The 25,279-nt window shown below is 40.1% G+C and overlaps 2 protein-coding genes, 2 long non-coding RNA genes and 1 pseudogene across 33 annotated transcripts in view; 3 read left to right on the top strand and 2 right to left on the bottom strand.

Moving 5' to 3' along the window:
- Positions 1-50: 50 nt before the first annotated feature.
- Positions 51-5,346, bottom strand: LOC108611657 (D-3-phosphoglycerate dehydrogenase). Its single transcript, XM_018004408.2, has 6 exons — positions 5,092-5,346; positions 4,911-4,961; positions 1,371-1,525; positions 730-949; positions 528-660; positions 51-467 (listed from the first exon to the last, which is right to left on the bottom strand). The coding sequence occupies exons 1-6, from the start codon at positions 5,173-5,175 to the stop codon at positions 112-114; spliced, it is 999 nt and encodes a 332-aa protein (XP_017859897.1). The 5' UTR covers positions 5,176-5,346; the 3' UTR covers positions 51-111.
- On the top strand, positions 2,377-4,857 carry LOC108611656 (histone acetyltransferase Tip60 pseudogene; annotated as a pseudogene). 2 transcript variants are annotated; one of them, XR_016269077.1, is made up of 3 exons: positions 2,377-2,478; positions 2,636-4,597; positions 4,679-4,857. The product of XR_016269077.1 is annotated as a histone acetyltransferase Tip60 pseudogene, transcript variant X2 (transcript). The 2 variants fall into 2 exon arrangements; XR_016269076.1 differs by having other exon boundaries at positions 2,636-4,857.
- An 81-nt stretch (positions 5,347-5,427) lies between the features above and the next one.
- On the top strand, positions 5,428-14,289 carry LOC149269995 (uncharacterized). Its single transcript, XR_016269080.1, has 2 exons — positions 5,428-5,884; positions 13,829-14,289. It is a non-coding gene; the product is annotated as an uncharacterized LOC149269995 (long non-coding RNA).
- Ca-beta (Calcium channel protein beta subunit) overlaps positions 10,376-25,279 on the bottom strand; it is a 56,831-nt gene continuing 41,927 nt past the window's right edge. For 3 of the 27 annotated variants that reach the window (XM_089464161.1, XM_089464159.1, XM_089464160.1), the window contains exons 4-12: positions 17,064-17,180; positions 16,776-16,997; positions 16,590-16,701; positions 15,564-15,596; positions 14,347-14,846; positions 14,097-14,264; positions 13,902-14,034; positions 13,104-13,361; positions 10,376-11,086 (exon numbers count right to left, since the gene is read on the bottom strand). In XM_089464161.1, coding sequence (XP_089320287.1) covers positions 10,611-11,086; positions 13,104-13,361; positions 13,902-14,034; positions 14,097-14,264; positions 14,347-14,846; positions 15,564-15,596; positions 16,590-16,701; positions 16,776-16,997; positions 17,064-17,180 — 2,019 coding nt within the window. In that variant the 3' untranslated portion in view covers positions 10,376-10,610. Of the gene's footprint in view, positions 11,087-11,742; positions 11,981-12,292; positions 12,530-13,103; positions 13,362-13,901; positions 14,035-14,096; positions 14,265-14,346; positions 14,847-15,563; positions 15,597-16,589; positions 16,702-16,775; positions 16,998-17,063; positions 17,181-17,450; positions 18,680-20,333; positions 20,765-25,279 lie in introns of those variants that run through there. The other 24 variants (XM_089464170.1, XM_089464168.1, XM_089464162.1 and 21 more) reach the window with 24 other exon arrangements.
- Positions 20,026-22,832, top strand: LOC149269994 (uncharacterized). Of its 2 annotated transcripts, XR_016269079.1 has the most exons (3): positions 20,026-20,204; positions 20,761-22,593; positions 22,643-22,832. It is a non-coding gene; the product is annotated as an uncharacterized LOC149269994 (long non-coding RNA). The 2 variants fall into 2 exon arrangements; XR_016269078.1 differs by having other exon boundaries at positions 20,761-22,832.

The following is a 25,279-nucleotide window of genomic DNA, read 5'->3' as shown; positions in this document are numbered from 1 at the left end:
CTCACTGAATCGGGTTACGGCTCAGTGGGTTGCGAAGGAAAAACACGATATTAATTTGAATGTGAGTGTAATTGAATCAGTTATAAAGTAAGACAAACAAATTCGCCGGAATTACTGGTAATGAGCCAGTGCATCCTTGTTGATGACTCCTGCGTAACTGGTGTACTTCGGCGAGGTGCCGTTCAGTGCGATGAATTGCTCCGCTACCTCAACGGCGACGCGCACTTGCGCCTCGGCCGTGCTGGCTCCCAGATGGGGCGTGGCCACGACTTTGGGATGATTGATGAGCGCCTTGGTGACCTCCGACTTGGGTGGCTCCTCCGCGTAGACGTCGAAGGCGGCGCCAGCGCACTTGCCACTCTCCAGTGCATCGAGCACCGCCTGCTCGTCGATGATGCCGCCACGTGCCACATTGATTACCTTCACGCCTTGCTTGCACTTGGCCAAGGACTCCGACGAGATGAGATCTGTGGGAGAAGGGAATGTCTTAGACGTCGTGTCATTGTCGGACAGGTTAATCAACTGACTTCTGGTGGCCGGTATCAGGGGGGTGTGCACAGTGATGTAGTCTGCGAGGGGCCAGATCTGCTCCAAGGTAAGCTTCTCGATGCCAACAGCCTTGGCCTCGGCCTCCGTGGTAATGGGATCGTAGCCAATTACCTAACATTTGAGCGTATGAACAGCTATTAGCCAAAACTGAACAAATTGATTGAACCAATAAGGCGTTACCCTCATGCCCCAGGCCTTCATGCGTATGGCGACTTCGCGTCCGATGCGGCCCAGGCCGAGCACGGCGAGGGTTTTCCCATAGAGCTCGTTGCCACTGTAGAGCTTCCTGTCCCAACGTCCTTCCTTCATGCTCTGGCCGGCTGGCACAACGGGACGCGCCAGAGCGCCAATTAGGATGCACGTCAGCTCACAAGCCGAAATAGAATTGCCGCCTGGTGTGCTGAAAGTAAAGCACACTAAGCATTAGGTCTCCTCCGGAGTGGGGCGGGGAGGCACTTGTTTTGACTAGACAGCGTTATGCAAATGTCTAAAATATCGCGTATTCGCGCAGTATCCTTGGCAATCCAGGCGGCTCAATGCCAATAAAGCACTCCCATCCACATCAACATCCACCCACACCTACACCCACACCAACCCATCCCATCCCAGTCTAGCCCAAACTCCGCCGCACAAAATATGCGCGCCGTCTAATTATGCGTGGCAAGCAGCCTAATATGACCCGTCACATCGTTCAATATAACGCCGAGCATTCGATGCGACATTCGTGCATATTTGCCTTTCGCCTCTGCCTCTGCCTTTGCCTTTTGCCAATGTTGTTTTTTTGTTGCCTTTGCTCTACTCCACAGGCAAGATTCACTTACTTAAGGACAACGACATTATGCGTCGTCGCTGCAGTCACATCGATGTTGTCCACTCCAGCACCCGCTCGTCCCACAACCTTCAGGCTCCCGGCTCCGGCCGCAAGCACTTCCGCTGTTATCTTTGTATCCGAACGCACGATGGCAGCGTCGAAGTTCTGTTTGGGAGATTATGGTAAACAAGTGGTTAGCGGGTATGAGAAATGCACATGCAACATGTCGACCAGAGATGCATATACTCGAGTGTCGACCCGTCTATTTATACACCCTCAGTATAGCATATTAATAAGAGCAGTAATCGAAAGAGAGGAATGCCTGAAGGGGCCTAACTCCTTAGATAATTCAAAGCCAAACTAGTCTATAGATTTGCCATAATTGCCTTTGATATTTCAACAAGTCCAAGTGGTTGTCGGTCAAGTGTGCCCGGCTGGCAGATACCCTGTAATTACTTTCAAATATATGTACATATGGCAATTATTGCCCAAATGATCTTCCATCTTTCAGTAAATTGATATTAAAAAAAAAAAAACCTGCTCGAAATGTAGCTAGAGGTTATTACATATGGAAAAACCAATATTTTTGATCCTAAACTTAAACAAAGCAATGTGAAAATATCATTTTTAATTTAATTATATTAATTATAATAAATATTGTAAATAATGCAGCTGTACCAACACATTGTTGGTACATTTTACGCGCACCGTTTGCTTCTTCTTCCCAGTTCAATTTATCGGAATACTCTATTGTGAATTACTTGCTGGGGCACATTTTCCGCGTTAGAATGTATGATCCATGTATATTTGAGTCCATGTGAACAGCAAGTACTTTATGACTTAGGGAATTGGAGAGGTATCCAATAAGTGGGGTGCTCGTTGTTCGCACAATAGAATATTGTTAGGACAAACTTCAAGTGATACCATATCTGGTTCCACTTGCGCAACTAAAGCTCGATATCATTTTCAATCGATTTCATAGAAACGATAAATGCATTGATTTATGATTATTTGAATGGTAATTGCAATAAGAGACCGTAGTCATACAATTCCAAGATTTCCAGCTCTTACGGACGGACGATAGAAACGAATTGGATTTACTCTACTTCCGTTAACAAGTAAATATTATTTATAGGATCAATTACGCAATTATTTATGGTATCGATCACGCCGCAATATTATTATATTTATTTTATTATTTCTATTTTTAATACCGTATTCAAACTTTAGCTTTACTCTAACAAGACATTGATAATGTTTGACAATCTATTCCAGTTCACTATTTTCAGCCCATAAACACTTGAATACGCGAGCTTTATCGTAATCGCGGGCTATTGACATTCGCACCTAGAACAACTTGTTAGCTGATAAACGTTTCCGGTTCGAATGGCAACGCTGAACTTGCACCGGTTTGAACCAGTTTCGGCGTCTGCGCACACAGCTTGAATTATCTCAATCGTGTTGGCTCGGCATAATTAATTGTTTTATTGCCGAATCTTTGATAAGCGTACTATGAGCTCCATAGTCAAGTGTCAATCTTCTGCCTCTCTCCTGGTCGGCTCCCGCCTGAAGGCGCGCATGCGCACTACGGGCAAGTGGCACATGGCCGAGATCGTTGGCATCAAGGAATCGGATGAGGGCCAGCGACAGTTCTACGTGCACTACGACGGTTGCAATAAGCGCCTTGACGACTGGCTTAGTCAGGATGATCTCGATCTGAGCTGCGTGCGCATCGCTGCCCGTGAGAGCCAGCAGAGCACAACCCTCGTTAGCGCCGCACTCTCCCAGCGTCCGGCTTCGGTGATCGGGCCGAGTTCAACAACAGAGGGCAAACAACAACAAGAAGATCAGCCGGAGACTGGAGCATCTACATCCAAAGGATGGGCCAGGGGTCCCAAGCAGTTGAAAATAGTGGAGAAAATTGATAGCGCCGCAGTTGCTGCCCAGGGGCGCAGTAAGCTGCTAGAGTTGCGTCAACTGAAGCGCGCGAATAACATTGTGGCATGCATCAAGAATGTGAAAATGATTGAGCTGGGGCGTTATCGTATTGCCCCCTGGTACTTCTCGCCCTATCCCGAGCAGCTGTGCCATGAGGACTGCATCTACCTGTGCGAATTCTGCCTGAAGTATTGCAAAAGTCGCTTGTGCCTGGGACGTCACTTGAGCAAGTGCACTCTGAAGCATCCACCTGGCAGCGAGATCTATCGGAAGGATTCGATATCGTTCTTCGAGATCGACGGGCGCCAGAACAAGCTGTACGCCCAGAACTTGTGCTTATTGGCCAAGTTGTTTCTGGACCACAAGATGGTCGACTTTGACACAGATCCGTTTCTGTTCTACGTGCTGACGGAGTTCGACTCCCGTGGCTTTCACATTGTCGGCTACTTCTCCAAGGAGAAGATCAGCGTCGAGGACTACAACCTGGCCTGTGTCCTGACGCTGCCGCCGTATCAGCGCAAGGGCTACGGCAAGTTGCTCATCGAGTTCAGCTACGAGCTGTCGAAATACGAGGGCAAAACGGGAACGCCAGAGAAGCCGCTCTCCGACCTGGGCCTGCTCTCCTATCGCTCCTTCTGGGCACGGGCCATTCTCGAGCTGCTCGTCAAGCAGAACCAATCAGCTGCCGAGGGCGTGCGACCCTCGACAAGCATCAATGATATTTGCGAGCAGACGGCTATCAAAAAAGATGATGTAATCTACACACTGAAATGGCTTAATCTCCTGACCTACTGCAGGGGTCAGCACATAGTCTGCATCAGTCAAGATGCCATCGATCAGCACCGAGTTGCCATGGAGAAGTGCAAACTACGCGTTGACCCCACCCGCTTGCAGTGGAGCCCCAAGGACTGGAGCAAGCGCATGAATCGCGTGCTCGAGCGTTAGCTAATAATGTTTTTCTAGGCAAAGGTTCATTGAACGCATGAAACGAATCAAAATAGAAGCTGATAAGAGAAACAAACAATACGAAGTATATATATAATATATGCTATTCATGAAGTATTCATTTTAATTTTGTAATTTTAAAGTGTCAATAGAAACAATAGAACATTAAGCTACATTTTCAGGGTTTTCCAAAGTTCATAATCGCTTAAACTTTAACAGACAAGATCATACATTTAACGCATTTAACATATGTAAATACATACATAACATACATCCATATACACTGCATACCTACACTCACACTCATTTTCATTGTATGTATGTGCTACTCTCTGCAAAAATAATCTCTAAGAAGTAAGAAATATGTAAATGGAATTAAATTTAATAAACAGCAAAATGCTTATGCAAACGTTATCAATGGAAATATTTACACAGTGCAACAGGCTTGACAACAGTGACGTACATATGTATGTACACATGTTTGTCTGTATTATTAATACGGTTAACCACACGTGTTGGCGACAGAGGAGCACCTTTAGCGCACACGCCCACACACATACATATGTATGTATATGCGTGTCTCTGTTTGTTAAGGCATTTGATATACAACTTTAAAATATGTAAGTACATACACATACAGATACGATTACAGGTATTATATAATCACCTTTACTTCCTTGCAGAGCTCATCCACCGGCAGCTTCAGCTTGTATGTAACCTGAACAAAAACCACATACACAATAAATACATATATAATCACTTTTATACGTATATACCAACACATATGTGTGTGTATACGTATACATGTGTGTGTATCATATATGTACGTATCATATTAATGGACTTACATTTATGCCGTTCTCTTCGAGGAGCTGGACACACGCCTTGTCGACTGCATCGCAAACCAAAACATTTTTTATTTTCAGCGGCATTATTGCAGAAAAAATAACGATAGTCTTGTAAAATGCTTGAAAAACAACTAATACAGAAGCACTCTGGAGAGCTTACACGCACTGCACTGCTGGGCTTGAAATCAACTAATACAAAAGCACTTCGCGGAGCTCCTCACACGCACTGCACTTGTCGCACTGAGCTTAATAAGTCAACTGATTCGGCGTGTGAGAGTGAACAGGCGGCGAAACGGCTGGAGAGCAATTGCGACGGTGACTGCGCAGTCAGCGTTGAGTGACTGCGTTGGTATGAGCTTTGGTCAGTCGATCAGCCGCGATAAGAGGCAGCACCGGCGTTTGCTCTCTCCTTGCTCACCAATATTCGCAGCTCAGCGTAGTTAATGAAGTAAACAAGCTTACGCACACATACGTGACATGGCGTAGGCATGTGCATATGCATGTGTATTCGTGTACTTGTGCGAATATTCTTGACATCGCGAAAGCAAGTTTAACCCATTGTGTGTTACATGGGTTAAGAAGCGGCACAGTATCTCACTCAGTATGGCTACGTCATGGATGTTGTCAGCCGATGGAAAGTTCATTTGTTAATATAGGAAACATTTATGAAGGAAGTAAACACTCGTATCAGTATCAGATGTTGTCTAGTGAACTTTTGATTAGATTAGACCAACACTTTATTTATTTCAGATTGTACCTAGTTGCAAAAATAATTTCAATGAATAATGCTCAGGTTCGTTTTATTTTAATTGGTTTTATTTGCAATTTAGCATTCATTTAACTACATACTCGTATCTTTTCAATTTTTTTTTTCTCATTTTAAATCATACTTTTAGTATTTTTATAGATTTTTTTTTCAAACAAAACAACGGAAACCATACGAACCTAGGGTAGATTGCAATTTTCTTTCCATACATATAAGGAAATTCAGATATCGTTAACTATTTACAAACGATTATGGTAAATTTATCGGTTTTTACAATATATATCTGTATACGTAAAAAATATTCTATATAAATTTGGATTGATAATTTTCAAATTTTTGTAATTTGTTTGCGTTTTTTTTTCACCCATTTTGGTTTTTAATTATAGCTTGAATTATTATTTTTATCGAATATGGAACCTCAGGCGTGCTTTACTTTACTTTTATTTTGTAATATAAATTTGTTTGCATATATTTATTGCTGTTAAAAAAATAATGCTTGCATTTATTAGATTGGCTTAAATGAAATGGAGCTCTCGTTAGCAAAATTGTGTTTGAATGATGAAATATGAATTTCGTATTTCTGTGTCTGAAATATGTGTTGCAATACCTCTCAGGTATTATCGCTATAAAAATTGCTTGTGTTTGTGTGTGTGTGTGTGTGTGTGTGTGTGTGTAAGAGTAAGTCAACGAATTATAATATTTGAATTGTTAATAATTTATTTTTGTTTTGGATTAGATTGAAACAAGTTTGCAATATTCAAAATAAGTCCCTTCAACATTTTTATTATTTTTATTTATATTTCATTATTATAGTATTATGCAAAAGTTTTTGAATTATAGTACTATTGGTAAAGTGGTTTATTTAAATTTTGTTATTTATAGCAGAATACATTTACATATTTATATCTTTTAACTTTATTGTGAGTTACCAGTTCTGTGAATTATTCATATGAATAAATTTTAATTTGTATAATTTACATATGTCTGTATGTATATGCCATACTTAGTATATGTATGTATATGTTATTGTTTTGTCTATCATATTTGTGTGTGTGTGTGTTGGGTTCTTTAAATATTATTTACTTATTTAGGTATTTATCCTCCGTTCGTGTTTGCCCCTTGAACTTCAAGCTAATATTAAAAAGTAATTGTTCAGTATATTTAATTATAGCTAAATAAATAAATTTGTTGCCACTTTGTACAAGAACTGTTATAATTTTCATTTATTTCTTTATTAATTTTACTTTATAATATATATGTATATGCATATCGCCTTAGCATTCGCCCCACACTCCACGCTCCTCCCGTTCCATTCAGGGTGGAAATCCTAAGCATTTTTATTGCGAAATGAACTGGTCTCTTGACATTTTCCTAAATGCTCGTTCACGATGCGAAAAAGAGTATTAATTGTTTATTTATGTCTTCTGATGAGATATACATATCTGGAGTACACATATAGGTCTATTTGGATCTAGGCATGTCATTAAAAATATCTTCCTCAGTTTAAGAACTGGATATATGTATGTATATCAGTTTAATCACTGTTGAACTCCTCTATAGGATCTTTCACTTAGCTGACACTTCGGAAAATATTAAAATAACTTTGCAACTTAGCTGCTTTTAGAGCGTGAACGAGTATTAGGCAGTCGGTAGCGTCCGAATGTTGCTTTACTTGCTTTCTTCTATATCCAAGTGATACAGATGCTTGTAGTGCAGGTCTATTAAGTATGTTCGAATATGCGTGTACTATGTATATGGGTATATGTAATATTGTTCATGTGTTTTTTTCTCGATATTTATAAGCTGAGCATAGTCCTGAAGTTCTATGTGTTATACCAGGCTCTTTCAGTAGGATACTTATGTATTATGATTTGTTCCGGTACTATATGGATCAATTAAAAAACCAATATTAAAATCTAAACACGTTCTTTCATATTATTATTATCGCTTTTTATACATATGCACACTTGCCTATAAGTTCTTTGTTTTGTATGGGTTGAACACTTACGAATTTTCGCCCAATAGTTGCTTTCACTTTTATGTTTGCTTCTTTGTTTTGTTTAATACAGTTCTTATCAAAATGTCAGTTTTTTGAGAGGTCTATATTTCTTTTAGCCCTCATATATTGTATATAGCTTATATTCACCGATTTTACAATATTTTTTTTTTTGTTTTGCTTTTTTTTTTCTTTTTTTTTTGTATTCTTAAAGCCAGTTCCTTTAGCTCAAAATGCTCCATTGTAGGTTTTCTCATCAATTAGCTAAGGGCGACTTGAAAAGTTGAAACCAATTCAAACAGATTTTGAAGTGGAAATATATCACAACTTGAAGAGTTAAAGATCTTGATTGTAAGAGATAACAAATACTTGAGACCAGAATTTTACATTACATTTTTTATTTTCGTACAAGAAGTCGCCCTTTTGCCATATTCTCACTTAATTTTATAGGGAGTGCAGTGATCAATCAATATTTCGCCTGTCGTCAGGTTTTCCCCACCCCCGCCCCCGTCCTTCAAGCACAATCTATTGCGAGGCTTTCGTAAAGGTAGCTTGCCAAATGGTCTTAGTTACAGGTGTGGAAGGTAAGGCTACTTAGCGCTAAACAAGCTAACACTGGAGGTTCTGGGGAGTTTTGAACTCCCATTAAAGTCGCGATCGATTTGAATTCAGTGTTGAAATTGTTGAAAACCTTTGATCAATTCGTACAGGTGGTTGGAATTGTATAAAGAGTGCTCGTTTGGAATGGGCCAGATCAAAAAACATACTTACAATAGTTTCTCCATAATAGTATGATGGCTAATGATTGAATCGCAACGAATCGCCAAGCACGCAAAGAACGTAATAAGCAGCGAGGGCAATGGGGAATACAAGCTCTAATATGATGAAAACCAAATATGTACATATATAACAAAAATCAAATGCTCAAGTGCAATATATAATATAGTGTTTCTATTAGTGTTTGTTTTGTTTGAATGTTTTTCTTTTTGTTAAGGCACTGGTAGTATAGTAATTGCTGTACTCAAGCAACTAACTGAAAGCTGGAAAGATTGTAAAAAAAAGAAGCGAGAGGAGACAATAACAAGTAGAGAGCTAAGTTAGAGAAGATCAACTTGAATTATAGGAAGTGGACTTCGATACAGATTACGAATAGCAAAGATTTAGCGTAGAATTTAAAGACATTTCAGCAAATTCAGATTTGTTTTATCAAAGAGATTTCATTCGATTTGATTTGTTGTGATGCGTGTGTGTGTGTGTATGTGTGTGTGCCTCTCTTTCCTTCTTCTGCACTTACTTAGAGATTAATATATAGTAGTATGTTCACTAAATTATTAAAGCTGCCACTTAGTTTATCTTTTTCTTGCATAAAAATATATATACATATGTATATATATATACATACATATACATATATATATATATATATATGTCTGTGTGTGTGTTTATATATATATGTATATAATATATAACTACTATGATGATTCCCTCCCACTATACATTCCCTCCCTCCCCTCAAAAATTGATGTGGCGAAATGCATCAACAAATGTTGTTTAGGTGTAAATCTTATGCTTAATTCTCAATTATTTCATATATGTATATAAATATATACATATATAACATATACATATACATATATATACATATACATATACGGCTTGCTAAATAAAATCTCATCTCACTTAGCTACATATAGTATTTAAGACACATAAGGCTGTACTTAGCATTGTGCTATTCCTCATAAATTATGTAAGTATTTCCATCCCGACGATTTCCGCTAGGAAATTCGAATGGGTCTCTCCCGTATCCCGTATCCCGCCTCCCGATGGAAATGTACAAATGTGTTTTGGCACTGAAATAAGTATGCTCTACGTGTGAATGGATATCGGTATATATACATACATACATATACATATATATGTATATATACGGTTCATTTCAAAATTGATCTTACTAAATTTTTAGGGAAGTTCTACTACGTAAACATATTGTGCAATGCCCCCTTCCTTTCAAAATATCGGTTGTTTTGTGCCTGGTGCCTCGCTGAAATCTCTTCAATAAAACCTATCTGGGGTCAGTATATCCTCTTCGTCCTCCTCAACAATAATCTTATTACGTATTGCGTGGGTGACTGCATCGATTTGCGAGAAGGATGACGATCTCCAATCATATTCCGCGGCTGTACTTTTTGGTCTGTTTCTGTTTCGGTTTCGATGGACGTCGCTGTCGCTGCACGGCGGGTGACTAAATGAGGTGCTTTGGAACGTATCGCTGGGATAGAGTTGGGAGCGCGTCGATAGGGATGTGTGGGACTGTGTGCGACTGGAAGTGTACGAGTGCGGGTGTTGATACTGGCTCTGGCTGTGTGGTCGTGCCTGCGGGTAGGACAGTGGCTGGTGTCGCAACGGAAAGTGTTCGCTGGGCCTGGGCTGACCGATCGAGGCTTGCGACAGGGAGAACGACGGGGATGACAGCCACTGGCCGCCGCTGCGCTGCCTGGCCAGGAATGAATGCTGCGAAGGATGTGCCTGATGCGACTGAGTTAGAGATTGAGATGGATGCTGAAGTTGAGGCTGAATCTGAGGCTGAGCCGGAGTTTGACTTTGAGGCTGATAGTGGGATTGTGAGTGCTGTCGGAGCAGCGGTTTGGGTTTGGGTTTCGGTTTGTGTATCATGTCAAGATCAAAACTATTGTCACGTGCTTCCATCAAACCTGGCGCTTTCGAATCGATCTGATCCCACCCCTATATCCACGATTCCTACATGGCATTCAGCATTCTCCTACTACTTCCACCACCTCTGTGCGGACTGTATTCATCGCGATCGCGATCGACCACAGTGGCTGCTCGCGCCATGTCCCGGGGATCGTCGATGCGTGTGGATGGTCCGGGTCCATAGCGTGACCTTGAGCTGCCCAACAATCGATCGTCGCGCTCAAAGTCTGTATCATCCAGCAGGCGACCGCCACGCGACAGGTGGCCATGGTGGGAGGCGCCGCTCGGCCCGCTGCGCATTGCCGGATACTCAAAATTGCGCTCGTCCAGCATTTCATCGCTGTTCAGATCGTAGTGCATCAGATCACGATCTCTAGCGTGGAGTCGCTCCCGTTCCTGTCGCTCGTATCGCTCTCTGTCGCGCTCGTAGCCAGCGGCATGGCCGACTCCGACTCCCCCGCTGCCGCGCTCCTGATGCCGTCCAGAGACCTGACGACGACTGTGATGATAAGAGGCACCTCCTGCAAAATGGTTAACACACAGATTCGTTAGTATCGAGTTCTCCATTAAGCTAAATCAAATTGAAATCCAACGCATAGGTAAACCAAACTCAAACTCAAACTAAAAACTAAACGGAAAAGCAAAGCATTCGAACGCATCAATTGGCAAAGGTAAAATTCTTCAAGGTCACTTGACGTTTTAGTAACACGGGAGAGTGCATATGGTTTGCGAGGTATTCTAACTATATATATGTATATAGCCGTATTGCTATTTAATCATCAATTCCCTTAAGTTAGTATTATTATTGATTTACTAGGACTTATTTTATTTTTATTTTTTTGTGGTGGATTAGATTTTTTTTAAAGCAAAGCTAGCCGAAAAAAAATAAGCTATTATTATTCATAATTTAATCTTGTATAAAAATGGGTTGAAAGGCTTGTGTGTTACTCTCTGTAGATTAGAAATAAAAAATTGTACAATAGTGGAAAAGTACTAGATTATCATCATCTTGCTCTATCAACTAATGATGGAAATTATGCAACTAAAAGGAAAGCATTCTAGGTAGTTAAAATGGAGGAATTGGGGATATGTGGTACATAACCAATAAAAAAACATCTGGGCGGGGTTACATTAAACATAATAAATAAAAGCCTTTTATGGGTTACGAAATACTCACTAAGCCAACCTTATGTGTGTCTAAAATAACGAATATTATTTTGTTTCTTTCTTTTTTGATTTGGTTTTTTAACTAACTCGAAATGACGAACGGTAATAAAAAGTATTGAACTTAAACAAACACAAGATATTAAACTGAGTTGATTTGCTGAGCCTGACAGACTGGACCCGAGCAATGTAGGAATCGAGTAGAAGGACGAGGACGAGAGGACACTAGAGGCGCACGACGCCAGGAGTAACTAGAAACGAGTACAAAACATGGCAAATGCACATTTAGACAATTACAATATATATCTATGATATACGTTGATACCGAGTCGCATCTGTGGACTCTATGAATAATGGTTAATGCATTGGAGAAAGCACAGGGATTCGAATGAGTCACGGTTTAGTAGTTGTTAGCAGAACTCGAGCAGAAACTATAGAAAGAGTATAAAACCAATCTTAAATATTATTGTTAATAGGGTTTTAGTGATCAAGGGGGCTACGGAATGCGCCCTATAAATATGTATATATGGGATAGAAAGAACGTTTCCTACGGAGTTGTGCACCTCAGTGAAACTCGAGCTCTAGTTCGAGTCGTTTTCATATCTCTTTGTTGATCTCCGTGGGTGGGGGCATTCGATAGCGAAAACTGGAACAGACTCTTTCGTTTCGGATAGTTATTTGTCATTTTCTTTGTACTTTTTGTTGATGTCGCTTTCGTTTGATTTTGTGTCGATCTTGGTAATTGGATTGAAATTATAGCATTGTTGTAAAGGAACCGGGTATGTCTCGTGCTGTGAATGCTGTGAAGTGTTTGGCATAAAAGAACATGTATATAAATAAGAAACCAATGAAAACTCAAGTGTTAAGGATCTTAAACTCTAGTTGAAACCAATAGATAGAAGAACACAGTAAAACGTATCGATTGGGTAAATGAAAACATCGAGAGAATAGACTATCAAATAGCATATTATGAACTTTTAGGTGCCCCACGGTCTAAAAAATCTAAAAACCATAAAAAATAAACGGGATCTTGTAACATAATAGATAATTCATTTGTATATAAAATATAGTTGGATATGAAGAAAATAAAGTTTCTGCAAATAGCAATGTATTAAAATATCAAAGTGTTAAGTATATAGTACTGTTAGAAAAGCTGAGCTATGTATACGATATATCTATAGGTGAGACATTGAAACTCTATGGCAAATATAGTTTTATAATAAACAACAGGTACAACTAAGTCACCAATAAGAATACTGGTATTTATGCATGTATATGACGTTTAACGCTATTTGAGAAAGTTTTACGTATAGATTTGCTGTTCAAAATTATGCGATTATAGTTAACCAAATGAAAAATAACATTAGAATTTACCTTGGTCCCAATCGAACTCTCTATCCCAATCCCTTTCTCGCTCTCTTTCCCATTCGCGTGCTCTCTCGCGCTCCCACTCCATGTCCCGCTCTCTGTCTTTCGAACTGCGATCTCTGTTGAACTCTCTGTCCCAGTAGTCGCGTTCATTGTCCCGTTCTCTTTCCCTGCCACGCTCTCGCTCCCGTTCCCGATCCCGACTACCCTCACGTTCGACACTCGCCATTCGTGGCTCGTGCTCTTCAAACTCCTCGCCATCGACTACTTGCGCAGACACGCGAATGCGGTAAGAGAGCAAGAAGAAGCATCGATTGGTTTGTTTGTTTTATTGTTTATCGGTACAGTCATGGGAATTTGAATTTGAGAAAGACAAATTTTAGAATTGTATTTTGTACGAGCATATACGAGTATATGGTTTGATAACATTGTGAATATTCGTGTTTTGCAATTGTGAATATGAGTATTTTTTGTTATTCTTAAATTGTTGGTATTATGTCGAAAACAAAAGTCAAAATAAATTAACTAAAATCATAAATGCATATCTAGTTGAACAGATCAGATCTGAGATCGATTTGTGACTTCTTTTTTCGTTTTTCAATGAGCTTTCAATTGCCAAAACGGATTTGTGAATGAGAGAGTGGATATATATATAGAGTGGGCAATCGGAATTGATTTCTTGAATATAGTTCACTTTTGTCTTTTTCTTTTCCTTTTTTGTTTGCGAAAAGGGGATACGATACACGTATGAAGATGACAATGCGCTCACGAAATGACCACATCCTACAGCAGCTTCAACTTTACCTGGTGGTGTTGGACCCAAGCGCGCTGGATCGGCAGAGGGCGATGCCGACACCTCCTGGGACGGTATCGGCCTGGCAATGGTCGGTACGGTGGACCCAGCGCGTATATCTGGATGCGTGGCTTTCCAATATGTCTGCAGAAGTCAGATAGGTGAATACAACTGATATATACCAGATATTATACTCAGATACTTACCTCCAAGTATTCAGCTATGTGCTCGCAGGCATCTTCCAATTGGTTCTCGTCTAAAATTACATCGAACATTTCGGGTGGACATTGGGCTAATTTTTCAGCGGCAACCATTTGTACGGATAAGTTTTTAGCTTGTGATTTGCCACGTGATTTGATTAAACGCTGTAAAACCTGCAAATAAATTATATTAATTTACTGTGTTTCTCTCTCTCTCTCTCTCTCTTTGATTTATACGAATTAAGTTTTTACTTACCTTACTACTACTAATTTTTAAGTAAACTATTGTTGGCGCTAATGAAGTTTTTGCTAATTGTGACGGATGATTGATTGTATCACAATCGAGTACGACCAGCTGCAGGGAACGGGCCAGCTCAAAGATGCGCTCGATCTCCTCTTGGACCTTGCCCAGACAATCCGACCGACTGCTGGAACGCTCCATGATGGCCCGCTTTGATGGATTGTTCATAATCGAGCGTTTCGCTAGCGATATATCGGCCATGACGCGCGTGATGATGATGCGTCCTTCGAAGCGATGCTTGAGGAAATCAAACAGCGCCTTTTGCATCATGTCGGTTACCTCGTAACCCTTAAGGCTTGGACCCACTAAAACAACAGGACGCATCGATGGCACCACATCGTATGGGCTGGCTGTCTCTTGTTTCTTGAAAAATGGCTTGCGCTTTTCCTTGTTGGGCGGCGTTGCTAACGGTGTCTTGCCATGACGTCCTGGTCCCATGGAATCTGATTCGTCACCTGATTGTTAGTATCATATTCGAATAGCCAGAGAGAAGAGATAATGGCAACGGATGAGCGATTTTATGATTTCTACATACGACGATCGAGCGCTACGAGTTGCCAAGCCAATTTACAACTAAAGTTCTTGTTTAGTTTTTTTTTTCTTTACCAAAAATTTGCTTTATATACAATTCATATATACAAGTAATTTTTATTGGAAAGATACAAAAATTTTCACTGTGTGCGTGTGTGTATTCAATTGTTTCTGTGTGTGTGTGAGTGTGTGTGGTATCCAATTTGGGGAAGCAAGATTTTATTTATAATTTGCAACTGTACCACGCGATATTAAAATGCTGTTGAAATGCCAACTCGAGGGTGAGATTCAGTCTAAAGCACATCTTAAGTCTAAGGATATATGAAGTGAGTGGCCAAAAGATTTGCCCATCTAGAGAAAAGCTCTACATTTAGAGAATAAGTTAGGAATTCGGGTGACAGTGCAGGAAACACAATCAATATCTGTGTATTATAAAAATCGACGTTTGCATTCTTATCAGAGTATCAATTTGATAATTACTTTAAATAATTCTTATTGTCGCCCAACTCTAGATGGGATTTACGATTTCCAATTGCGATTGATTAAAGCTACAGATATTCGAATATTATTTTCTAGCATGGCGAACATAAGATTTCAAAAATGAAATTTTCTAATTACCAGATGAGAGACGTTCGACAAACCTTGTTTCTTGCGTGGTGTTGTACTATAGGGGTCTTTGGAACACGGTTATTTATCACACACAAAGTTGATTTTATAATTGTTGTTGTTGTTGTTGTGATGTAGGTAGTTGTTAGTGATAGTTGTTGTTTTGGTTGTTGTTGTGTGAGGTAGAAGAGAGTTAAGTGCAGTTAATAGGATTTTATTTTGCTAGATTGTCATATACATAGTTTGTAGTATTAGGAAAGTACGAGCAAATGATTAGGAGCGTGCTGTTAGTTGTTCTCTATAGAAAAGCTTAGAGTTTCAGATCGTGTGGTGTTCGTGTTGAGAAGAGAAACAGACAGATAGAAAGACAGAGAAAGAGGTATGCGTTCTGGACCAATTCGTTGAGTGGTTGTTATCATGCAGAAAGAAGTGTTGTTATCTACATCAGTATTAGTATAGACTGGACCATTTGACAAATGCTGATGGCTTATATAATTCCTTATTGCAGTTTTATAATGGAGGTCGCATGATTTAAATATATATAACACAAAATGTACGAAATTACAACAATTTTGGAGCCCAGTGTTTGCCAGATATTAGGTATCTCTAAATGAAAATTCAAAACGATACGCGAAAAACTACATTTGATGTTTGTGCGTTATCATATCGGACGATCTTAGCTGCTTTGCTGACGGATTCAGCTCTCGAAAGAGACAATTGAGTCTTCCTGGATTGATGCCAATCGGTTTTTGGAGTACCTCGGTTGTGGTACTGACCCAGTCACTCCCGTGTTCATTTATAGATATATAAATCGTATGTGGAATATTACAAGATATGTTAAATGGTCACTCGTTTTGTGTACGAGACTGTCGTTAGATATTCAATATTAACGACGACGACGACGACGAAGATAGTTTATACGACATTAATACGAAAAGTAAATATTACATTGAAACACTCGTACAACAGAAAAGATTTTGATTAGAAATCAAATTGATATTACGATATACGAAATAAAACCTCGCCGAAAAGAAATCAGGAGAATGAAATGTGTGTCATACCAGGTGTGGGGGGTGTGCTACCTCGTGATGGCTCCGCACCTGCTTGTCCCGCACCTAGATTGCCGCTTGAGGAGCCCTTTGTGCCGTACAGTCTTGAGGGTCTTGTTTGATTCTGCAACAGAAACCATCAATATTCGATGAGTTTTCAAATACTTCATTCATTCATGGGTATATTCAGTTCAGCACCTGCATACGAATGTTGTCTAGCTTAGCGGGGCTGGGTATGAAGCCCACATCACAGCCTTCCTTAACCAGTCTGCCGATCCACCAGTTATTGTCATACTTCTCCTTGATGTGCAAAAACTCCCGGATCTCAAATGAAACTGCACCGCCCTGCACAGGCGAATCGTCGTCGATTGTGCCATCATATGCTACGTTGGTTCGCACAGCGAACGCTACAGGTTTACTCTATAAGAAAAAAGAAAGAAAGATATTAATAAGTGTTTATCATAGTTAATCATTGATAGATCTTGCCCTCGCTTTATCCAACTGGCTTAAGGCCTGACGTTCCTTTTCTCGCCGAAGCGATTCCTTTTCCTCGTCTAGCGACAGATCGGATGACGGTTGTGAGTAGTTCGAGTCGGCAGAACCCTGATAAACAAAATAAACAAAGCACATCATGTTATTATTGAGGGCAATGTGCACAAAGTACATATGTATATGTATATAATAAGAACTCAATGTTCTCTCCATAAGTAATTATATTGGCTGCTTGCCAGAGGCTGTGTATCGATAGTACCTAGAGAATTCAATGAGATCATAGATCAAAATATATGTGTATCTCTATGTAAGATCAAAGGGACGTGGTATCGGGACTGTAGAACTAGGTAATTTTAGTTATATTACTTGAACATTCTGCACCTGTGTGAATAGCTTATTGTATCCGCTTTGGTATGACGTATATCCAAGGCCAAATCGAGATTCTCGATGTTGGCCACCCTGAATTGAGGGAGCATCTGAGGAGGATGCTCTCTGCACCATGGGCCTGTCAGCCCGATAATCCTCTTCGAATGAAGATATTTTGATGATGTTACCGACCCAATGGCCCAACTACAACCGCAATTGAAGCTGTCAATGCCACAGTAACGGACGCAATTGATGACGATGGCGATGACGATAGCGATGACGATGTCAATGGCGATGACGATGAGAAGCCCTGAGTGACGATCCACAACACGCAGAGTCCGAGGAACGTAAAGGAAGCGAAAATAGCGATGGTCGCCGCATCCACTCTCCCACTGGTTGCTCAGAACTCGGACGCCAGGCGACAATCTGCAATCCACATTAGGCAATTGGCAGTTCGAGAAAGGGGACACGGAGAGGGACAGAGCAATAGCGAGAGTGACAGCGAGGGCGGGCGAGCGAGCGAGATAACGAGCTCTGGAAGCCACTGGCAGACAGGCAAACTCAGTAAATGTAAACGGTGAATGGTAAATGGTAAATGTAACTGGAAAGGCACACACGCTGACTTCGCGCCGCTTCTTCTTCTTCTTCTAACTACTGAGCCACTTCCCCCCGGTATGATAATCTTAAAAATATATTTTATTTTTTCTCAACGCGTTTTCTACGCCGTATCCGCAACCGTTTTAACGTATTGGCGTCTCTCGAATATTACTTTGTGTGAGTTAAAAATAGGTATTTGGCATTTTAGTTGGACCCGCGGCAAGCCGATAATCTGCTTGTTTTAAATTTTTTTTTTATTTGTATATGCACACACATATAAATTTACTGGAAAACACCAAGCTGTAAATGCCTTTGGGAACTCTCCCGCTGAGAGAAAATTTTTTTGTATTTATGTTGCTATTTTTTGTTGTTGCTTTATCACTTTTATTGTGGCATTTTGTGCGTTCCCTTTTGTTACAGATGGATTTAATAAGATTTTATTACAGTTATATGCCAGCTAGGATTCATTTGATTCATATTTCGTTTCACATTCCATTCCCCACGCACTTCGCCCAAGATATTCACTTTCGCATTCACATTCGCATTCAACATTCACTCGAACTCAATTCCGCACGCAAACTAAATCGTTTCTGTATTTGGAAAACGAAAAATGTGTTCTTGAATGCTTCGTTTTTGGGGAGAAAAAAAAAGCACTTGTGTAGAGTTTCCCTCACTTCCAGTGCGTAAATGTTGTTGGGAGTGTGCACCGCAACACTGCCCCGCTGCACTGTCCTTCCACTCTACCCACGTAGATTTGATTCAATGAGTGCGAGTGCGATTGCCAGTATTGCTATTGCTATTGCGATTGCGATGCGAGTACTACGTACTACTACGTGCTTTCAATTCGAACACTAATGCAAATGCACACACTTTTACTTTGCCAATATGAAATGTAAACAAAATTCTCTTTTCATTTAAGTTCACTGGAAGTGGAAGTCCAAGTGCAATGGCAACACTTTTGCTACAAGCGTACCCATAATACACATGCATACATAATTATATGTACAAATACACATGTATATGTAAATGTAGTGCAAATGTATAGAGAATTGTTTAAATATTTTAACAAAGCAATTTTATTTCGCTTAATTGCAAAAAAAAGTTGAATAGATTCTATGAGCTTTGTTGCTTTGTGAAAAATCGATATTTGTCTAAATTAAGCAAAGGGTCGTCCACCTGTTGGCAAGTCATGCTTATCACACCTAAACACACACACATACATTGTATATTCTCATATGTATGTGACTACATATAACTGTTTATAAGGCACAGTGGGGGTATAAAATTAGATCTGCTCTGAGCGAAAGTGGGAGAATGTTTTAATTATGTTTATTTACAGTTAACTTGCATAATATTTAAACAAAATAATGTTGTGAAATAATTAATTCCACCAGGATGCATCAAATACACATGGATATATTTTCTTATTGGAATGTAATAATAAATATTCAAGCAAGAGACAAAATTTGTAATGATTAAAAGACGGTTTATTATTAAAAATATGTAGATTTATGAAATATAATCAAGCCATTATTATCATAATTTTATCGCCAACTTTGTTCCATCAGATTCTAAAATGCCAACACAGTGTGCACGACAACGTAAACATTATGTTGTCCATCATCAAGTGCGTGCGAGAGACAGAGAGAAAGGAAGCATTTCCAGATGAGCGCATAGCTGCACACAGAGAGTCAGAGAGTAATTAAATGAATGTGTGGGAGAGAGAAGATGGCTGTTTTGCATAGAAAAGTCTACACTCACGAAAGGCGCATGCGTCGAAATGCGCTCTCTTTTTCGCTTGTGCTTCTTCTTATGTTTTGTCCCATTGTTTTGTTGTATGTAAACCAATGCCAGAGAGAAATGCGAATGTCATTTGCCCCCCTTTCGCGATATTCTGGCTGAAGGTAAGAGTGTGACGAATTATTGTTTACCTTTTCCGCTAATTCCAAATGTGACCCAAACGAGTAATGAACTTGTCGCGTCACTCGTAAGACCTTTCGCCCGTTCTTAAACCTCTTTAAAACTGCAATCGACAGCATTTTAGGAATTGATTTGTGGCTTCACCGAGTCTTTGGCCTCATTCCACATGCCTTTCGCATTACTTGTGCCACAATTCAGAGCAAAAATAAACAGAAAGAGCCGAGCAGAAAGAGTGATATTCAGCATGGCCAAGTGAGCGGAATTTTTAAGAGTACTGTGAGATCCACGTCGCGAGCAAGTGTTTAAAAATAACAAAACCGGGCCAGTGAAGGGGTGGGCCACTGGGTGTATTGTCGGATCTGGGTCCGTGCTTACACTTACCCGACGATTCTTATTCCGAAAGGGTTTGTACGACTTCGCCTTATGCTTGGCGCCCAAATGTAGCTTCTTCATCGTGGAGCGTACGATTATCGACGGGTGTGTGGGTGTTAATGGATAAATAGAGCCAGCTGATCACAAAGCAGAGGAGCACTCGATGCTGGCGCTGTCTCCGTATAAATTATGCAATCACAAATATAACACACAAATCACATCAAATATAAACAAACATCTTGGCGAAGACACTTCCAAGACTATTTGGGATCACAAAAATGGGTGAAACCCTTCCGAGTATCTTTTAGTTAGGATCGCTCTGCGGCACGTGACATTTTCAAAGTAGAATTTCCAATTTCTGTATATTTATGTAAATTGTGGCATCACTTTGTTTTTTGGATTTCAAATTGGATTTCGATTCTTTTTTTTTTTATAGATGGGCGACAAACGATCTGCGACCGACCACAAGCGCAAAGACAACAATTCCGACTGCGGCTAAGTGGAACCGAATTCACAGATATACATATGTATATATGTATATACATTTGTATGTGGACAACGATGTATGTATGTATGTCTAAATGCCGAATTGGAGGCACACGGCGACATTATTTTTGGCAGCCGACGCCTCTCTACTGGGGCAGCCGGAGTGGCGGGGGAGAGGCAGATGAGCCATGAGCTGATGCTGGGCAGATGATCGGCAAATCATTAACCACAAATCAACTTAATATCTGAACGAGCTGCCGTATGACAATACCATTATGGAGTCGAAGGGCAAGCGAAGGAAAATCTTTATAATTCTCTGAATCATAACATACTTAGGCAAAGTATTGTTTGTTCTTGAAATGTGGGAAATTCCCATTGCTTGACAAAATACAACAAAGTCACAGCGCACTGTATCTCGTACAAGTGCATATATTTGGACTACAGATAAATTTTTGATTAGCCCTAATGTATGTATAGCGTCAAGACTGTGCAGGTCATTTGTGATTCCTATGTCGGTATGTCTTCTGCATGTTTAGAAATCATAGAGGAATTAACGACAACTAATAATTATTTTAAAGGAAACATATATATGTATGTAGATGCCCTACTACAAATTGATAATTAAAAGCATAGGGTCAAAACAATTCTTCAGTTGAGATTCCTATGTGAATGGGGACAATAAAGAATATTTTTTGATCAGGAACATTTTAAGAACAGCGGGTTTTGGTACCATAGAGTAATCAAGAAAATAAATCATATGTATTTTATTTTTATATATCAGATGTTTATGTATAGTTTTATATTTTGTTTCATGCATATATCCGACTATCTTAGAGAAAGCATTCTATAAATTATATACGATACTCGCAGTCACCAAATTCCCCTAAAGGCATCAACCCTACGATTGGTAGTTATTCACTTAAATGGAATGGATGAAGTATAGCCAATCAGTTTAAGTAATCGTTACCAGTTTTATTATTCACGTCGATAAGTATATTGTAGTCTTACTTTTGATCTTAAATTTCTCTACGTGCTAATTTACCCTAGTAAAATTGTACCATTCTTTTTTAATGATCATGACACTATTTTTACTTTGATTAGAATATTAATCACTCTCTCAAACAGTATAACTTCTTATCTTAAATTTCTCCTTGTTAGGCCTTTAAATTCGCCTTGCGCAAACGGAACTGATAAATCGCTATTATTAGAAGAAGAATAATATCAAATTTGTTTTTAATAAAAATGTAAGAATCGTTCTTCGAATGTGCATAATATCAATTATCATATAAAGTATATATTATCAATTTATCATCATCGTTCATCAGACTGGGAGCTACCTGTAGTCATCGTTTGTACGGCTAGGCAACTCATCCACAGAGTGCACTCTTAGTTCCGATACTCCAGTCCAAACAGGCTATGGTCAAGGTAGACGTAGGCGGGCACCTGATCCGTATATGCACCTGCCGAGCCATAGTCAACAGCGGGAGGGCTACATGAACTACATGGCACTCGCACCAGGTTTGGCTGGCAGCTAAACAGATAGTTCTGGGGGCACGGCGGCGATGCTACGCCCGGACAGGATGAGCTCGCAAATGCTGCGAGTAGCATGAATAGGAATGCGGCAAAGAACTCCATAGTCAGTGATTGATTCTTATTGGAACTTCGACAGGTAATAAATAAACTGACAACCGGCCATATTTTCCCCACACTTTTTATAGGTGCCACAGTTAATCGAACTGCAATGTAAGCGATTTCGGAAAGTTTTGCTGAGCGAGCATTTAATGTAAGTGCGAAATATTTCCGTATCAATATATTAATATATGCCTGTTCAGGTGTAGCTGCAGGTGTAACTGTTGTCAAGTTGTCTGAAGAGGTGTAAACATTTTTTAGCAACCAGACAAAAAAATGCTTGCAAATTATACTCTCCCAAAGAAGGTATATATATTTGACATTCCAACATGTAACTGTACATTATACATATCTTCAGTTCCATAAATTATATATTAAATATATATAAAAACATTTTCAATAAATATACGAATAATAATATCAAATCTATGCCTACCTCCATTGATATATTAATCTATCTCTTATTTATCTGATTTGAATCGTATCTAATGTTCGGTGTTTCAAAATTTATTCATATGTTACAATTGATTCAAATAGAAAGCTATTGGGTTGTTCAGATCCCTAGCTATATGAGATATGAGTTTTTTTGTTTGTATATATATTTTAAGCGCTGAATCTGTACAATGCAAGTTTAGTACCTTAACAACACAATTAGATTATTTATATAACACCTAACCTTCTGATGTATTCAGGAGGACTTACAAATATATATTTACAAGTATCCTTAAACGACTTATCTCATATTTTTGGCAAAACCCAAGCGTTTTAATCGCCTTAGTGGTCTCGCAGGAAGCAATCTTCTCGCTAGTCTGCTCCGGTGTCTAGCCAGTCTGTCACTATATCGACTAGTGTGTCTCCCAATCTGTTCCTCCACAGTAAACAGTTTCAGATCTCGATGTAGAGTTGAGCCGCGCACATACCATGGGCAGTTTGTAATTTGCCGCAATACACGATTTTGCAGGACCTGTATGCGTTTATAGTTTGATTTTGCGCATATTCCCCAAATCTGCACACCGTAGAGCCAAATTGGGGCTATACAGTGGACATAAACCGCTCTCTTAGCTCTGAGTGACATGGTGCTGCGTCTGTTGAGCAGCCACCTCAGTTGTTGCATGCGTTGCCCACATCTCCTAGCCACTGCCTTAAGATGAGGACCAAATGTTAGACGCTTGTCAAGGGTGATGCCAAGGTACTTTGCCTGCGAAGGTTGATCAAGTGTTTCGCCATCTAAACGTATAGGCGGGGTGTGGCTGATGAAGGTTTTTAGGGTGAAGCAAGTGTTGGTGGTCTTGCGTGGGTTAATCTTGGGACATTTTGAGCTGTAGAGCACCGCTATATCGTCTGCGTAAGTAGCGAGAAGGGCTTTGCCAGGATTCTCCATGTGGCGCACGCTAGGGGAGGGTAGGTCGGCCGTGTAAATGGAGTAAAGCAGCGGCCCTAATACGCTGCCCTGAGGAACTCCAGCTCTCATTTGGCAAGGAGTCGAGTATGTGTTCCGTACTCTGACAATAAATTGCCGACCCTCCAGATACGATCGTAGAATCCCGAAGTAAGGTGCTGGGAAGAGGTTTTTGATTTTGCTGAGAAGCCCTGTATGCCAGACCCTATCAAATGCTTGCTGCATATCGACAAAAACTGCGTTGCAGTATTCCATGTCATCAAATGCCTGAAGGATGTGCCTCGTCAACCGGTGAACCTGCTCCACAGTTCCGTGTCCTTCTCTAAAGCCAAACTGATGGTCCGGTAAGATATGACGTTCACTGATGATATTGCCAAGTCGATTGGCAATAAGTCTCTCCCATACTTTGGAAAGTGACGACAGCAGACTTATTGGGCGGTACGATTCTGGGTCATCCTCTGGCTTTCCTGGTTTGTGGATCATTACAATCGCTGCCATCTTCCATTGCTTAGGAAAGAATTCCACCCTCAGCATAGCATTAAATATTAAAGCTATGAAGATGATCGCCCGAGTAGGGAGGGCTTTTAGCGTTGCATTGCTCAGTCTGTCATAACCAGGTGCTTTCTTATTCGGCAAGGACTTTATGACTTCAGCAATTTCCTCAACCCTAACTGCCCTAATGGGTAAGGACATTTGTAGAGGTGTCTGTAGACTATCAGTGGTCTCTTCGATCTGATCAGCAGTGGCAAATTCATAGGGTGTGAACCTGGCTTCTAGATGCTTCGCAAACGAATTCGCTTGCTCCTCTTCGTTCTTAGCTAGATCACCGCTAGGACACCGGATTGGTACCTGCCTAAACGGTTGTCTCTTAAGTGACTTGGTACACTTCCAAAGCGAGTATCCAGCATCAACTGTATAATCCAAAGAAGCCAGCTTCTGCTCAAAGAAGTTGCTTCGAAGTTCTCTCAATACATTTCGTAGTTGCCTAGCAGCCCGGTTCCATAAGATTCGGTCCCATGGGTCCTGCGTTCTGATTGCGCGTCTACGAAGTCTTCTTTTTTGCAACAAAAGATCCCTGGCCTCTCTTGTTAGTCGAATTCCATAGTTGGAACCTATCTGGGGCTCAGAAGGTGTTGATGCAGCAGCACCCAGGGATCTATAGATTCCTACAGTTGCATACAATAAAGACTGAGTCTGGATTACAGATCTATAGATTGTTTTACCGTCTCATCCACTAGTTATGGCATAGGTAAGTTTCAAAGTTAAAGACTTCAAATTCGAGATCTTAACAGAACAATTTTTTTTTTTTTTTTTTTTTTTTTTGTTTGTATATATATTTTAAGCGCTGAATCTGTACAATGCAAGTTTAGTACCTTAACAACACAATTAGATTATTTATATAACACCTAACCTTCTGATGTATTCAGGAGGACTTACAAAT

Source organism: Drosophila arizonae, chromosome 3, assembly GCF_054131065.1.
Source record: "Drosophila arizonae isolate 15081-1271.41 chromosome 3, UAZ_ARI_1.0, whole genome shotgun sequence".
Taxonomy (NCBI): Eukaryota; Metazoa; Arthropoda; class Insecta; order Diptera; family Drosophilidae; genus Drosophila; species Drosophila arizonae.
This window is presented reverse-complemented; position numbering and strand designations above follow the sequence as displayed.

Excerpts from the sequence above, each read along its gene's own strand:
- LOC108611657 (XM_018004408.2), bottom strand. The coding sequence starts at position 5,175 with ATGCCGCTGAAAATAAAAAATGTTTTGGTTTGCGATGCAGTCGACAAG. Across the intron at positions 4,962-5,091 it reads TCGAAGAGAACGGCATAAAT|GTTACATACAAGCTGAAGCT; the intron begins GTAAGTCCATTA and ends GTTTTTGTTCAG. Across the intron at positions 1,526-4,910 it reads AGCTCTGCAAGGAAGTAAAG|AACTTCGACGCTGCCATCGT; the intron begins GTGATTATATAA and ends TCTCCCAAACAG.